The 14442-nt window shown below is 46.9% G+C and overlaps 1 protein-coding gene across 1 annotated transcript in view; it reads right to left on the minus strand.

Annotated features, from left to right (window-relative positions):
* Nucleotides 1–1712: 1712 nt before the first annotated feature.
* CDHR1 (cadherin related family member 1) overlaps nt 1713–14442 on the minus strand; it is an 87577-nt gene continuing 74847 nt past the window's right edge. Inside the window, exons 26-28 of the mRNA XM_009465932.2 lie at nt 13517–13745; nt 12324–12578; nt 1713–4502 (exon numbers count right to left, since the gene is read on the minus strand). Coding sequence (XP_009464207.1) covers nt 3951–4502; nt 12324–12578; nt 13517–13745 — 1036 coding nt within the window. The 3' untranslated portion in view covers nt 1713–3950. The remainder of the gene's footprint in view (nt 4503–12323; nt 12579–13516; nt 13746–14442) is intronic.

Raw genomic sequence — 14442 nt, forward strand, 5'->3', positions numbered from 1 at the left:
ACACTAATACACCCCCCCACACACCCCCCTATTGCTGCACAAGCGTTGTGTTACTCTGTTCTTTCTAAAGTGAAGAACAAGAGCTGGTGAAAAATGAACAGTTTGGCTTTTGCAGGCAAACACGCAACTGCTGTTTCCCCTTCGCCCTCCCCAGCACTTGGTCTCCTTTCTCCCATGCTGGCGCTGTGGCTGCGGGGTGACACGGGGGGTGACGGGCACGCTCGGCCTGCACCGCGCTGGCGGGACAACTGGCCGGGCAGAGAGGGAGGTGGAGCCGAAGGTGCGAGCCAGGCACCTTCCCCAAATGCAGACAGGCCTCCTGCCCATCCTGCTTTGAAACCAAAGCTTGCCTCCTTTCTAGAGGCGAAGAACCCCAAATACGCATGTAAAAGCAACCGTCCCCTGCTCACGGAGCAGCTCACGCCGCGTTTCTCAGGCATCTGAGGATACGTGACTTATTTTTTTCTTTTTTGGCCTCCTGCTTTCCAGCACAACCAAAGCACATGGCCAATAGACTTGCAGCCCTTGTCATATGTGTTGTTACAGACTGCCTCAAAAAGAAAAAAACTAGAGTAGCTGTAAGCAGAGATAAAGCCTGATGTGAGCTTCACTATGCGGCAGTTTGGCTTTTTAGTTGTATTTTGTTTTTTGCTGTGTGTTTTCCATGCTGTCTCTCCCCAGGCCCCACGTTTCCTCCCCCAGCGCGTCCTTCTGCTGTAACCTACTGCACAGCTTTTGAAGAGACCCGTTTGGTCAGTGCTGACTCTCGGTGTTATACCTCAAGGGACCTCCCAGTCTTGTCAGTCTGTTAGGGTCAAAGTAATAAACACGATGGATTTTTCAGAATACGCAGATGTCCTCCGCTTCGCTTCTATTCTTTTACAGCGACAAATTGCAAAGAAACGTGAATCCCAAGGAGCTCCGGGGCTCAGCTCCAAGGACAGGGGAGGCTGGGCAGTTGCAGCACGTGTGACGGGGGGCCTGGAGCGGTGGGGAAGGGGCAGAAGCAGCTGGCCAAGCAGGGAGACAACCGTGTCCTGGAGAAACCCCTGGGGAGATGGTGCGTACGGCGCCAGGCATCAGCTGCTGCTGGTTGAGGGCCAGCACGGGGCCGTGTACGAGGGGGAGTGAAAAACAAACCAGTGCCTGTAGCGACTGGCCTTCTCCCACACCAGTCAACGCGGAGGAACAACGGCAAACTGTAGAGACTGTAGAGAGAGCTGCTGAATCACAGCGAGGAAACAGCCACGGAAAGACAAAACATCCCATCTCCATGAGTAGAAAGTTCACAATAAATCGCGTACCCAGCGAGCGTTGGCATCAAACTAAACCTGCCGCCTCACGAAGAGCCTCCCTGCGCCCGGGCCGTGCCGCAGTGGGCTGCAGAGCACAGCGGGTGCTCGGCCAGGGGCTCGTCTGTGACCCTGCCCGTCCCCCACACCCCACGGCACCCCGCTTCTCGCCTCCTCTCCTTCCAGGCTGGCGTTGGCCAAAAACCACACAGCCCCTCTCCTACTCGCAGCCCGCACAAGGGGCCATTTGGTCACCCCGGAAAGCCGCCTGGCTGCCTGTGCCCGTGCGGTCACAGAACAAGCAAGGACAAGGCATCGCTGCCAGCAGAAGCACACCATGCACAGGAGCACCTTTTGCAGGTTTTTTTTATTTATTAAAAAAAAACCCTGAAGTTGAAATACAGAGTAACTGGAAAAAAGTCTCACAACATAGTAATAAAACATCTTTATTCCCTCTTAAATATAATCTCTAAGACTATAAGCCTATAATTCCTGTTAAATCACACTTAATTGAATGGTCTTTATAGGCTTTCCTCATTGGAGAATGAACACTGAATACTGGCTTCGACACAACATCGGAAAAACAGTAGTGCGGGGAATAAATCACAAACTTTTGGTACCTCGGGGAACGTTGCAGAACCCGGCGGAGACACAACCAGCAGAAGGCACGTGCTCGCGCGGGGAACCGGGAGCGGAGCCGGGGGCTGCGCTTCCCCTCCCTCCCACCGGCTCGCGGCCGGAGGACAAGGACGAGGACAACGCCAGAGCCTGGGGCTCACACCACACAGCCCTAGGAGGCGGGATAAGCAAGAAAACAGCGGAGGAAACGAGACGCGGCAGGAGAGGCTCTGGGAGCAGCAGTGCTGCCATGGCCCCCCAGCCGGGACCCCACTGCACCTCTCGGCTACGGCTCCTGGCTCAGCCCGTGGGTGGCATGAGCCACAGTCGCCCTCTGGCTTCTAGGTGGATTGAACTGAAGTTAAAAAACCCCAAGATTTTTCCCATCAGTGGGTAACTTCTCATTCAACCAGCTATCCCCTAGGCTGATGAAGTCCTGCTGCAAATAAAGGGAATTAGACCAGCTAATGGGGTAAGAGAAGGAGAGCCCCTGAGGGCCAGGTCTGCTGGTCCAGCTGAAATGACAGCTGGAGAAGAGTCTCATGACCCCCTTGAATTAACACAGTGTCCTGTAGGGTTTGCTCCCCATCTTGATGTTCACGGTGCCGATCCCTGAGAGCACAGCTGCCCTGCGGGGCCAGGGCTCAGGCAGAGGGTGCAGGGTGCTGCTCCCCAGCCAGCCCGGCGCACGCTGCCTTCTCCTCAAGGGATGGGAAACAGCCAGGCCCAGATGAAAAACATTTCCTCAGAAACAAACACGAGGCAGAAACTGTGGAGTAGATCCAGTGAAAAAAGTGCTCTGCCTTCGGTGCCTTTTTACTATCACATAACAGTAAAAGTGTCAGCTGCCCCTCAGCACCTCGTCTCCCTACCCCCTGCCCCGTTAACTCTTGCATAATTCACTCAAAAATACTGACAGGACAAACCAGAATGTTTTATGGAAACCAGTCCCTGGAGCAAGCCAGGAGAGGAGATGAAATACATTCCCTGATGCTGCTAGCAGTGTACAAAACAAAATGATTTTTCTAGACACTTCCCTGGCTGACATATGTGACTTCCCAGCACTTGTCTATATTTTTCATTTATCATTTTTATCTCGGTTTTACCTTGTCTTCCCTGCTGCTTTAATCATGGCCTTCTCCTGCTGTCCTCCGCCTCATTAAGGGACGCGGTGTCAGAAGGAGGCAGTATCGAGTGAGCCCTGCTATCGAACGCCTGCACTCGAATCTTGCCCCAACTGGCCTAGGGAAGGCTGAGGTGGCCCTCCCGTCCCCTGATGAGCAGGCAAGTCGTGGGCAGAAGCGAAGCGCAGCATCATGCCAATGTACTCTGGCAAAACCCAGCATAAGCTGCAGGAAAATGAAGAACTTCTCCAAACTGGCCGGCTTACCTTTTGGGAATAAAGGTACCCAAGCCATGAGCACATCGCTCCGCCAGCTGTTGCAAAGCGCGTCGCGCCCTGAGGACAGCAGGTACCAGCTACGCGCTGCCCTCTCGCAGCGTGCAGTGTCACTGCTGTAGGAGACCTGGACATTAATTCAGTGCTGGTGCCGCAGCCAGGCCAACGTCTTCAAAAGTGGGTCTGGGATTTGAAGCGATGGCTTTTGTACACCTCAAACCCACCTGCCAAACCAGGTCAGAAGTGGCATCCTCCAGTGCCTTGGCTGCAGAGCGCCTCGTCTGAAAACCAGGACTCTGGGTAGGGACCTCCAAAACGGGGGCAACCCGAATCCCCGATCACCTGGGGAGACTGTGGCTGGCGCGAGGGTACTCAGCACCCTGGTCAGACAGCTGCAGGGAGGGACCAGCACTGGGACGCGAGCCGAAGGACCGGCAGTCACAACTGGACGCGGACCGCAGCGTTTGCTATGGGTGAGGTGACTCCGTAGCACATAATACTTGCAGAAGGTGAGGGGTGGCTACTACAGCGAGAAGCTGCTCTCAGTTCACAGGGTGCTGACAGACACGGGGAAGACCACAGCACATAAATACATCCATGCACAGCCACAATCCGCAGTCTCTGGGGGCTGCCAAGAGCGCCTAGATGTGGGGCTCACCGATCGCTGCGTTCCTCTTCTCAAACTTCATTTTGAGCTCTGACACGAGGGCGCTGTGGGCGCTGCCATGGCCTCTCTTCTTCAGCTGCTTGTTTATAAACTTGGGAGTGAGGGAGCCGGAGACGGTTGGCACCCGCCACCCCGGGGTGTCCCCTCTGGGAGCCAGGGCAGGGGGCGGCGGGGGCAAGGGGGCGGTCGGTGGCACGGGGGCAACCTGGATGTTGTTGTTGCTGTTTTCGTTGTGTAGGCTCTTGGCATCATCCTCAACGACAAACTTCTCTGCAGCATTGCTGGGCCTCTTGAACTTCAGCCACTCCATCCTGACTGTCCGGGACTGCGGGGTCTGTCTCTTTTTTATGATCCTTCTCACCGGCATGATTTTGTTGGACCGCTTATTGCGCCAGAACATGGCAGTAGAGATCATGATAGTTATCAGCACCATTATGCCCATGACACCAGCTAGCACTCCTAAGGCTTTCATGGGGTTATCTTTAGTTTGCATCAAAAAGGCGGCCATAGGCCCTTTGTGAAGAGTCTGTAAAAGAGTACAAAGAAAACACGTGACTTACTCTATGGGACCGACAGTGACCCAGAAATTTCATTTGTCCAAAATATGTAACAAGCAGGGCTGACTAATGGAAGTTGTCTCTAAAAAAAACGAGAGTCAAAGACCCAGTCCCGCTCTGGAGAATTCAGATGGAGAAAGAGACTGGGCAAGCATTACGGTATTGCGAGACGGACGACTGTCGAGCACAAAAGCTTACAGGAGTATTACTGCAAATTAGGACGGATTCCTGCGTGTCACCATAGTGTTTGTTTAACTTGCAAGAACTGTGCAAGAAAATAATTGGCTCCAGGATCTGCAGCTGTTTTGTTGTCAGAGTTAATTTCCTATGAATAATAGTGTTGAACCCAAACAGAAGTTTATGAGTAGAAAATGATCTTTCAACAACAGTTGCAGATGATACGGTCATGCAGTTTACAGGACTATGACTGAGCATGGCATGAAAAACGTTATGAGAAAACTTCACTTTATAAAATTACAGTGTACAACTGAGTAGTTAGCAGGTATACGCTGCATTCTGTTTTCAAGTACTCTTTTACAGACATAACAAAACTTTTTGAGGTAGGGGACACGAGTAGAGCTAAAGAGCTTTGTTTTTAGAAATAAGCAATAACATAAGCTACATATGGCATATTAAGGACAAATGAATGGCCAGTTCACTTTGCAGCTTAGCACACTGTGCGTCTCGGAGGTCCCCGTATAATTTTGCGTATTTTGCCCTGTGGGTGGAGCCTGGATCTTTTCACACTTTTCCAGTACATGATGGTGGAGATCACCATTGTTACAGAAATGGTGGAAAGGACGCCACTCATGCAAATTCCAAATATTGTCCATGGCCGCTTCTTGAGACCTAAAATATAGGATTTTACCCTGGACTTGATCTGGAAATATCAAAAATAAGAGAAATGGTCAACCCTCACATAGTTATATTTGAAAGAGGCCAGTATCTACTATAAATACAACCAGGAACTAGGCTAAAATGTGTACAGGATAGAGAGCATGTAAAATAAAGGGAGCGAAGTGCCGAACTAGGCACAGGAGAGAAGACAGTTGCAATGACATTGAACTAAACCCAGAAACACTAAAATAAGTTAGGGAGCATGTATAAACACCTGGTTGACCAGGGAATAAAGGGCAGCAGCACAGCACATAGATGACCCTTATTCATCGCGTGGTAGTCGACCCTTGGACGACATTTCCAAGAGAAGTTCATAATGAATACAAGCTCTTGCAAGGGTATCTGGACAGACAGTAGTGTTGTGCAAGGCCAGGAGATCCTTCAGAAATGGCACATTCACGAGCAGGTTTGTCTACCGAGGACTGGTCATAAAGCTACGCGCGGCTGTGGAGAGACAGGGCTCCCCACCGTGCCCCACTCCTCGGGTCTTGACTCCAGGAGGGAATCATCACCCAAACCTTGCATGTCCAGTAACAGGTTATCTGCATTTTAGTCAGGAGTCTAAGCTCCCAGCTTTTAGTCAATGGGGAGAAAAGGACACCTCCAGAGTAGCAGTCACCACATGCTAAAATAGGTATCAAAGACAGTGAGTATAAGGAGAGCCTTGTGACTAGCTTGGACTTGAACCTCTGACTTTCAGACATTTAAAGTGAGATCAGATGGATTTCCCTGCATGACTCTAAACTAGGACGCTCATCTCTTTACCCCCCCCCATTCTGTGGAGGGAGATGACTAGAGTATCCCCGAAGGATGCCTCAGAGTACCTCTTGTCCTGTATTACACAGGAACACTATTTTTCAATCACATCCCTAAACTTAGGGAATATAAATTCGTTAATACACACTCCACTGTCTTCACTTCAATTCTGTATTTTTACAACCTACCTCAAACACATTATTCCAAGACCAGGTAGACTTCCCCTACCCTGACTGTTGCCTATTGCCAAGGAGAAATGGGCAAAGAAATGCTATTGAAACTCACGGACCACATTACCTTACAAGTAGCAACCAATTTTCATCATCTTGCTGTGCAAAGAGTTTTTCCATTATTTAAGTAGGAATGGACCTAAGCTAGAAACCAAAAGCAGAGCAGCCCATGACTTTGGTGGCGCTTGGATTCACACCAGCTTTGCTGTTCTGCGTTACGTGGATTTTGTATACTTAAATCCCATCAGATGACAGAAATTCCACCCTGGCTTACTTAACTTCATGTGAAAGTCTGATGAATTAAGTGTGAGATAAACTCTGCTAAGTAGTACATGACCTGAAATGAGTCCACTTATTATGAGTGTTGTCAAGACCTATTTTGTAGCGAGGCACTGATGGCTAAATAGTATAGGACCGACACAAGGAGAAAGATGACATATACTTAAGACGACCCTAGAGCTCAGTAATAATTATTTGAGTAGCTATTTGAAAACCTTGAATAAATGGGATTAGACAGAAGTACGTGTCTATGTTGCCAGTGTACAACAGTTGCGGGGGTAAGAACTGATGGAAATCGTATGGGGAGTTTCAGAACTCAGCTTCATTCATCTCCCCCTTGTCTCACCAAGTCTGGCAGCTGTTCAGAGCTTCCAGTTACGAAGAGGTGATTAATACCAAAACTAAAACCATTAGCTGGTTAGCTGGTTCAGCCTCTATTCTAGTTACTGGGCCTGTACTATACAAAGCTTTACCTAGAATCAGCCTTGGATAACAGCTCTTCTGTAATGTCTGCATAAAAACATAAAGCATTTTGTAAGCATACAGTGGGAGAATTTCTCTTTGTCATGGCCATGACACTCACAGGATAAATAGAAGGAATAACTTGCAAAACAAGCCTGGAACAGCATCATCTTAGCCAGCCTGCAGAGAGGCTTATGTAAGTGCATTCGTCACCAAAAAGCTTTGCAATCTTGTCTGTGTCACCACGGTGGCCCAGCAAGTTAACACACAGACCAGGTCCGAGAGAGGTCTGAGCACCCGCTGACACTGAAAGTCTGGGAGCATTTGGACACCTAAGTTTAAGAGCTTTGGCTCTGAGCGCTACCCTGCACATTCAAAACACCTTCAAGTCATTGCATGGATTACCAACAGTGCCTCAGAACCGGGTCAACAAATAGTGCAACTCTGTAATTTATTTAGCTCTTGTTTTTTCCTAAGAAGCATGCTGCATTTTGAAGAGTACTGATTTTTCTTGTACGCATAAAAAATAAAAGCAGATACACAATGAAACGAAAGCTGGTATGGGAAGCACTGTCATATCTCTGTGGGCAAAAACCTGGAGGAAACACTGTCTTTCTTAATAGCCATCAAAGGAGTTAAAATACCACTGCTCACAAAAGATAATGCTCTGCTGTTTTTTTGCTTTGACTTCACAGTTATAATGAGCCCAGAGAAGGATTGAGGACAATTAGAGGGTTACAGAACCGTGGCAGAAGTTTGGAAGTAGCTAAGCTGTTCATATCAGCTTCAAAAAAAGGAGAAGTCCAATCCTGGGACAAGAATACAATTAAAAAGATTAAAGCAACTGTTTGGATTAAAGGATGTCATCACCTATTTTTTTTATTTAATGGGCACGTATGGTCCCTTGCAGAACCCTTGTGACTGTCTGTCCCCTGCAGAGAAGCTCCTCAGCCCAAGTCCCGCAAGGTGATGAAATGTCCAGCAGTCACTGGGACTCGCCAGCTTTTGAGAGGCTCTAACATTGACACGTGCCTTCAAAGCCAGTTTCGTAAGACCCCGCGCTGTGCAGTTCCAGTGTAGAGAGATGCTTTCAGGCTGCGTACCTGAAGGGCAGGCTGCGGAAAACACCCCTCTGCAGCATGTGGGGCTTATTCTTGCCATCTTTCCTCCACAGTGGCTTCCTCCTCAAAAACTTGAGTATTCCAAAGAGGATGCCCATGTCTCTCTTTGCTACTGAAATGGTGACTTATTTCCTTTGTTTTTCTCTCTCCTGTCACAACAGTTTGCAGTGTGCAGACATACACACCTTCTGGCAGCTTCTCAAGAGCCTTTCATAGCGCATGGCTTAGAGTGTGCAGAGCAAGTGGGTGGCGTATCCAGAAGTTGGACCCAACGGGAGTGTGTGGTTGAGCTGTTCAACCACGAGACCAGCTAAGGCTCACTAGCTATATTTAGAAGTCTAAACAAGCAGCTGAAGCTGTTAAGAACCCAAGCTATAGCAGATTATAGACAACTCAGGCTGTGTCGACTTGAGCAAGTGGATCTGTACAACGAACCAGCTGGTTCTGAGGAGCCCACTTCCACGTAGTCAGCATTTCTGGGGTTTTGCTTCAGGTTGCTCTAGCCTGGTTTCAGGGTCGGACTGCCTGCTAGTGCCAAAGCACACTACCTATGCTCTCCTAACACATTTTCATCTGAAAGAAGCCCACTTTGTGTACTTGGGGCTGAGACATGAGCCATCCCGCAGTATGTGGGGATGATCGGGAGATTTGCTTCAGAAGTAACTCCTGATCCAAGGCAGAACACAAGCTGCCCCCCTCCAGTGCTTATCGCAAAGAGCAGTGCTATGACCATATACAAAGGCTGCATTTACATCACTTTGCAATACAAACATGGGCATGGGGCAAGACTTCTCAAATCAAACCAACTTTCTCTGAACAATTTTTTTCAAGGTCTATGTAACAGTGGAAAGAAGAGGCTAACTGCTCTGCAAATGCGGCAAAGGATGTTTAGTGCCATCAACAACCACAGTTCCCATGGTTGCAGAGTTAGTATGAGAGGAGGAGATATCCACATTAATTCACAGAAGGTATTTGTTGAACCTTTCAATTAGGGGAATCTAAAACTGAGACTCACCAGCTATATTTAGAAGTCTAAATGAGTGGCCAAAGCTATTAAGAACCACAGATTATGCTGTCTAAATGTGGACTTAAGCCTCAGTCCATAAAGAGGTGTCAATAAACGCCCCCATATACTTGCAGAACCTCAGTGGAGTCACGAAGAGGCAGAGGGATCCCCCTATCAGGCCAGCCTTCAGGATCAGGAACACAAATCAGCTTTCCGTGAAAATCTCGGGTAGCAGGAATAGATTTTGAGTGAGATGTAAGGGTGAAAAAAAGAGTGGCTTTTTCAGTGTATGTTTCTTATTCTGCTGAGAAAGGACAGGAGATTAACAGACACCACTCAATACCAATTTCCATAAACCCAGACTCAGTTAAATTAAAAGGCCTCTGGAATTTTTTATCACTGTATTATTCCAAGAGCTAAAGGTCCTTTTGATGTGCAACACTGCTGAACTTAGCCACAAGGCATCTATCTCGAAGGGCACAGCCTTGTGCTAATTGCAATGGTAAATGTTAATCAGAAAATATGCCTGTTTAATTACTTGGTGTGATTAACACTGCAGGAAACCTATAGAGGATGCATTCAAAAATATCCTCCTTATCCAAAATCAGTAATACATAAATGCCCACCAAACAGCTAACTAAAAGAGACTTTGTACAGCTGGAGCAGAGAGGGATGAAACGTACATTTGTAACAGCCTCTGAGAGCGTGTGCATGTGTGCGAGTGTGTGTGTACGCAATGTCCAAGAGACCGTTTTCTTCGCAAAGTGTTAGCAGTGACTGTGCTGTCTGTGGGACACAGGGAGTGACCAAGGGTTTTGTACACTGGCACTGCATCTCACTCATATGCAAGCTGAAATTTGAGAGTCATTTTTGCAAGGAGATGTGATGCTCTTGGTTAAAAAAAAAAACAATAACCCAAATCATTGCAAGCAATGGAAGAAGTAATGGAGAAATGTAAAAAAGCTCATGGAGGACGCAACATCAGATGAGTAGTGCAGATCCTGCTGAAGAGACCTACTCAAGTGAAGAAAGAAGATGCTGTTGCTATCTTGGGCTCTGTGTTGGGACTTGGCATTGAGAAGAGCACGGGAAGAAGGGAAAAACTGTGTCTGAGAGGAATCCGTGTCTTCACAGCCCTCTCTCTGTTTCCCCTTTAGACTTTATCAGGAGGGGCACTCCCTCACTTTGTGCCAAATCTGTACCCCTGGAGGGGGAGAAAAGGAAGCAGAGAGGGGACTTTGTAGGAGGCACCTTTCATCAGGTGCTGATGTTGCTTCAAGCACTAGAAGGAAATCCAGGAAACTCTTTAGCCTAAAGCATCAGCTGCTCTTGTTTTCCTTCCAGATGTCCTTCATCAGGTGGTTCAGGGACACAACTTCTCCCCCAGCAGAGGAGGTGTGGGGCACCCTCCCTCCCCTCGACAGCCCTTAGCCCCGCACGCTAACAGAGAGGTTCCCAGCTCATCCGGGAGGGGAGGGAAAGCTGGAAGCTCGATGCTGGGGGCCAACAGTGGGGACAGTGCCTGAGGCCACCTGGTGCCACACACTCCTGAAATGTGTGCCCCATGAGAAGCAAGGTGGTGGTGGTGGCCCTCCCACTATTGGCTGCAGGTAGCAATTCTTATTTTTTGTATAAAACCCACCAAAACTTATGGTTTCTGTGGGAAATCAAAGCATTAAGCAGTTTCTTTCCTTTATATCAGTAAGAATGGCTAAATCTCTAGACTTATTATGGAGACCCAGCATGCACAGTCCCCCAGCTCTACATGGCAGAACCTTGAAGCCCTGCCCACACCGAGCCCCAGTGCTGCATGGCAGCTTTCATGGAGCCTGCAGCAGGGTGGCCAGCCCCAACAGGCAGCCCCATGCCAGGGACCCCCTCTGCCAGGGCAGACCTGAGTCCTCCGGCAGTCCTGATGGGGCAGGCGCTGACAACAGAGACCGGGAGTTACTCCTGTGCTGGTGGTGACTAAGTTTACCTTGCTGACGAGCACAAAAGTCTTCTCTGCAGACACCTTTTAACTTCCAGCAGGCTCTGTAGACCGTATGATACAAGAAGCATCATATAAATGCACCTGATAAGGAGTATCAGTGGAATAAGAGGAGATGGAGAAATCCGAGGAACATTGTAAGAGATAGAAGAGCAATGGGTGCATTTTGACCAAACAAAGAGAAGGCCAGCTGCTCTCTGTAGGAAGATATTTGCATCTTTGCCCAGTATGTGTGTGCTCCAGAGACTGCCAGGCTAATGATGTGTTTCTCATCTACTTTAAAGTCCATTTTCTCCCTGCTGGTACCTACTTAAAGTCACGGCAAGGCAGTTAAAATAAATAAGAATCATGCAAGCATGCGCTGCTCACCGTAAATTGCTGCTTGTTCTTTGGTTGATGTAAAAGTTCGACTAACAGGAAACTCTCAACCTACGTGTGCTATCTTTTAGAGTTTTCTTGTTTCATCTGCTAATAGTACTTCAATTATTAAACTCACGTCCAAAAATTGTATGTACTTTAAAGCATTTCTAGAAAGTTTTCTTACTTTTCCTATGTCACTTATGTTGACTTGTAAAACTGGTATGATATATTTCACTCTGGGCACAGCTACTTTCCACTCACTTTTTGTAGGGGAAAAAGATTGTTTTCTTCTCCTGAATGAAAACAAAAAATCAGAAATTTAGCAGTCAGGATTTACATTTACTCTCAGGAGTCTATAGTCCTTAGTTTGCATCTATCTCTAACAATCAGATGCAAGAAACTCATCTCCCAACCACATTATGCTCCTACCTTTGTACCTCTGCAATTTCTCTGATCAAAATATCTTTTACATTTGCAGCTGTAGAATCCAGCTTCACCACAAGGCTCTAGAAACACTCTACAGAACAGCTAGCAAGAAAGGAGAAGCAATGGCTGGCAACTTTTTGGCTACTGATTTCAACTCCTGAAGCATCTTTAAAGTAGTCTCAGGAACGGAGCAAGCAGTGACTACTCTTCGGTGCCTCTCAAGGATCACCTCACATAAGGACTTTTCTAAAACATTTGCTTACCTCCTCTGTGATATCAATCTTCAGAACTGCCGTGGTACTGAAGGACGGGGAGCCTCGGTCTTTGGCCTGCACCACTACTGACCATATGCAGTCTTTGTTCTTTGTGATGTTGTGGATGATGTCCAGGGAACGGATATAGGATTTCAGCTTGATTTCCCCAGTGCTTTGGTCTATATCAAACACATTGGCTGGATCTGCTTGCATGATGGAATAATCTACAATGTTGTTGGGTTCTTCTGCATCTTGATCTATAGCCTTGTAGGGCAAGTGTGAAGAACAAAGATGTTATTGTTTGTATCTTTGCCTGAAGACAAAACTCTAAAAGTTTCTGAGCATTCATTTCCGATAATATGCATGCTGTGAGATGACTGGGCTGTTTTTGTTTCATCTTGGAAACAATTCCCCCTTTTCTGGTATCAGCTATGCTACATTTTCTAGTGAAAAACAGCAGGACTAGAGTTCTTTTTGTATAAGCGATTTCTATTTGAGATTAAATAAAATCAGAGGAAAAACTGAACCGCAACCTATCTGTAGAATGCAAATGGTCCACTGCTGGGGAGTTTCTCACACAGCGTGAGGGACAAATGTGAAGTGAATAGAGAACAATGGGATTAGCTCCACACTATAAACTATAGCTGCCTTAATTTTTGCGCTGTGGTATTTATTCTGCTAACATTAGGTGTTGTGTAATCAGGCTTCACTATATGCATTCAAATATGCATAACATAGGATGTTCTGCTCCTTTGCCTGTGAATTGTGATTGCATTTTTTTAACCTCCTGTTTCACACTGGATCAATGAATGCAATTCCACAAAGTGAAGGGAGAGAAGTTGTGCAGTTGAGCACAAAGGCATGGCAGGAAGGTTAAGTATTCAAAACCCTGTACTTTAATTCACCCATCTTATTTGGGCTTCCTATGATCACTGTATAATCCAGGATCCTCCACCAGCTGATGGTTCAAATACTGTAACAGAACTTTATCTTTTGCCCATAGAATTTATTTCTTCTTCTCAGCAGTCTGTAAATACTATCATTCCATGGTTTAATGAATTTGTTACATACCATGGATGTGCAAACTAAAGCCCCAGGAAAAGCCAGCTTTCAGGCATTCATCATGATCCCTGAGCAATAAACAGCAGAGCTGGGGCTTTTCCAAAGCACTCTGCTTTGTGACACACTGTGTTGTCTCTCACCTCTATCTTCACCGGTGTCCCGATGATCATTGTCTTTTCCTGGATGTTTTCATTGAACTCTGGAGAGTGGTCGTTGACATCTAGCACAGTGATAAACACTTCAGCCAAGCTGTATTTCCCATCTGTGTCCTCTGCCTTCACATAGAAATTATACTTCGAGTTCACTTCAGCATCTAATACAGCCCAGGGCTGGGTGTAAATTATACCTGTTGATGGGTGGATTAGGAACCTGGAAAAGAAGCACAGAAAGACTTTTGGGTTTTTTTTGTCACTTAATGTGTGTTTACAGTCTGGGGCAAAGCTGGGCTCTAAACACTGAAATGCTGTGCCCAAATACTGGTACTCTTCACCTAACTCCTGTCTGTCTGATGTTTCCAAATCATTCACTCTACCTGTTTTTGGCTAGTTCCTTTAGGCCTGAAAACCAGAGAACTATTAGTGTCTGGTGTTTTTGTCTATCGTGCATTAGCCATTTTAGCTACATTTTCTTTTAAAGGCTTTGTCCTCAATAAATGCTCAGTGTGATGGCCTTCTCCCAGAGTGATTTCTTTGCATTAAAACATTAAGGAACTGCCTTTTTTTTTCAGTTTATAAGTACAATGTATTAGATCATGTCCTGCATAAATTAAGATTGATTGATATCACCTCAATAGCTAAGGGAAGCGTGCTGCATATCATATTTAAGCTCTTCGCTTCTTAGAATGGGTAAGAAAAATGGCTGCTCTCAAATCCCCCAAAGTGCAGGGCAAATTATCTCCTCCAAAAATAAGCACTTTTCCATAGACTGGCACTGGGATGGAGTGGGTGTTCAGATTTATCTGTAGCAAGTTCAGATCTACACATTTGTAATTACTGAGACACTGTCAAAAGTGTCAGCCAAAAGCTTGGATTTATAGAGAAGATACCAACCCAGTGTCTTTTAAAAA

Source organism: Nipponia nippon, unplaced genomic scaffold, assembly GCF_047370975.1.
Source record: "Nipponia nippon isolate SJK-2023a ecotype South Korea unplaced genomic scaffold, ASM4737097v1 scaffold_3, whole genome shotgun sequence".
Classification (NCBI taxonomy): Eukaryota; Metazoa; Chordata; class Aves; order Pelecaniformes; family Threskiornithidae; genus Nipponia; species Nipponia nippon.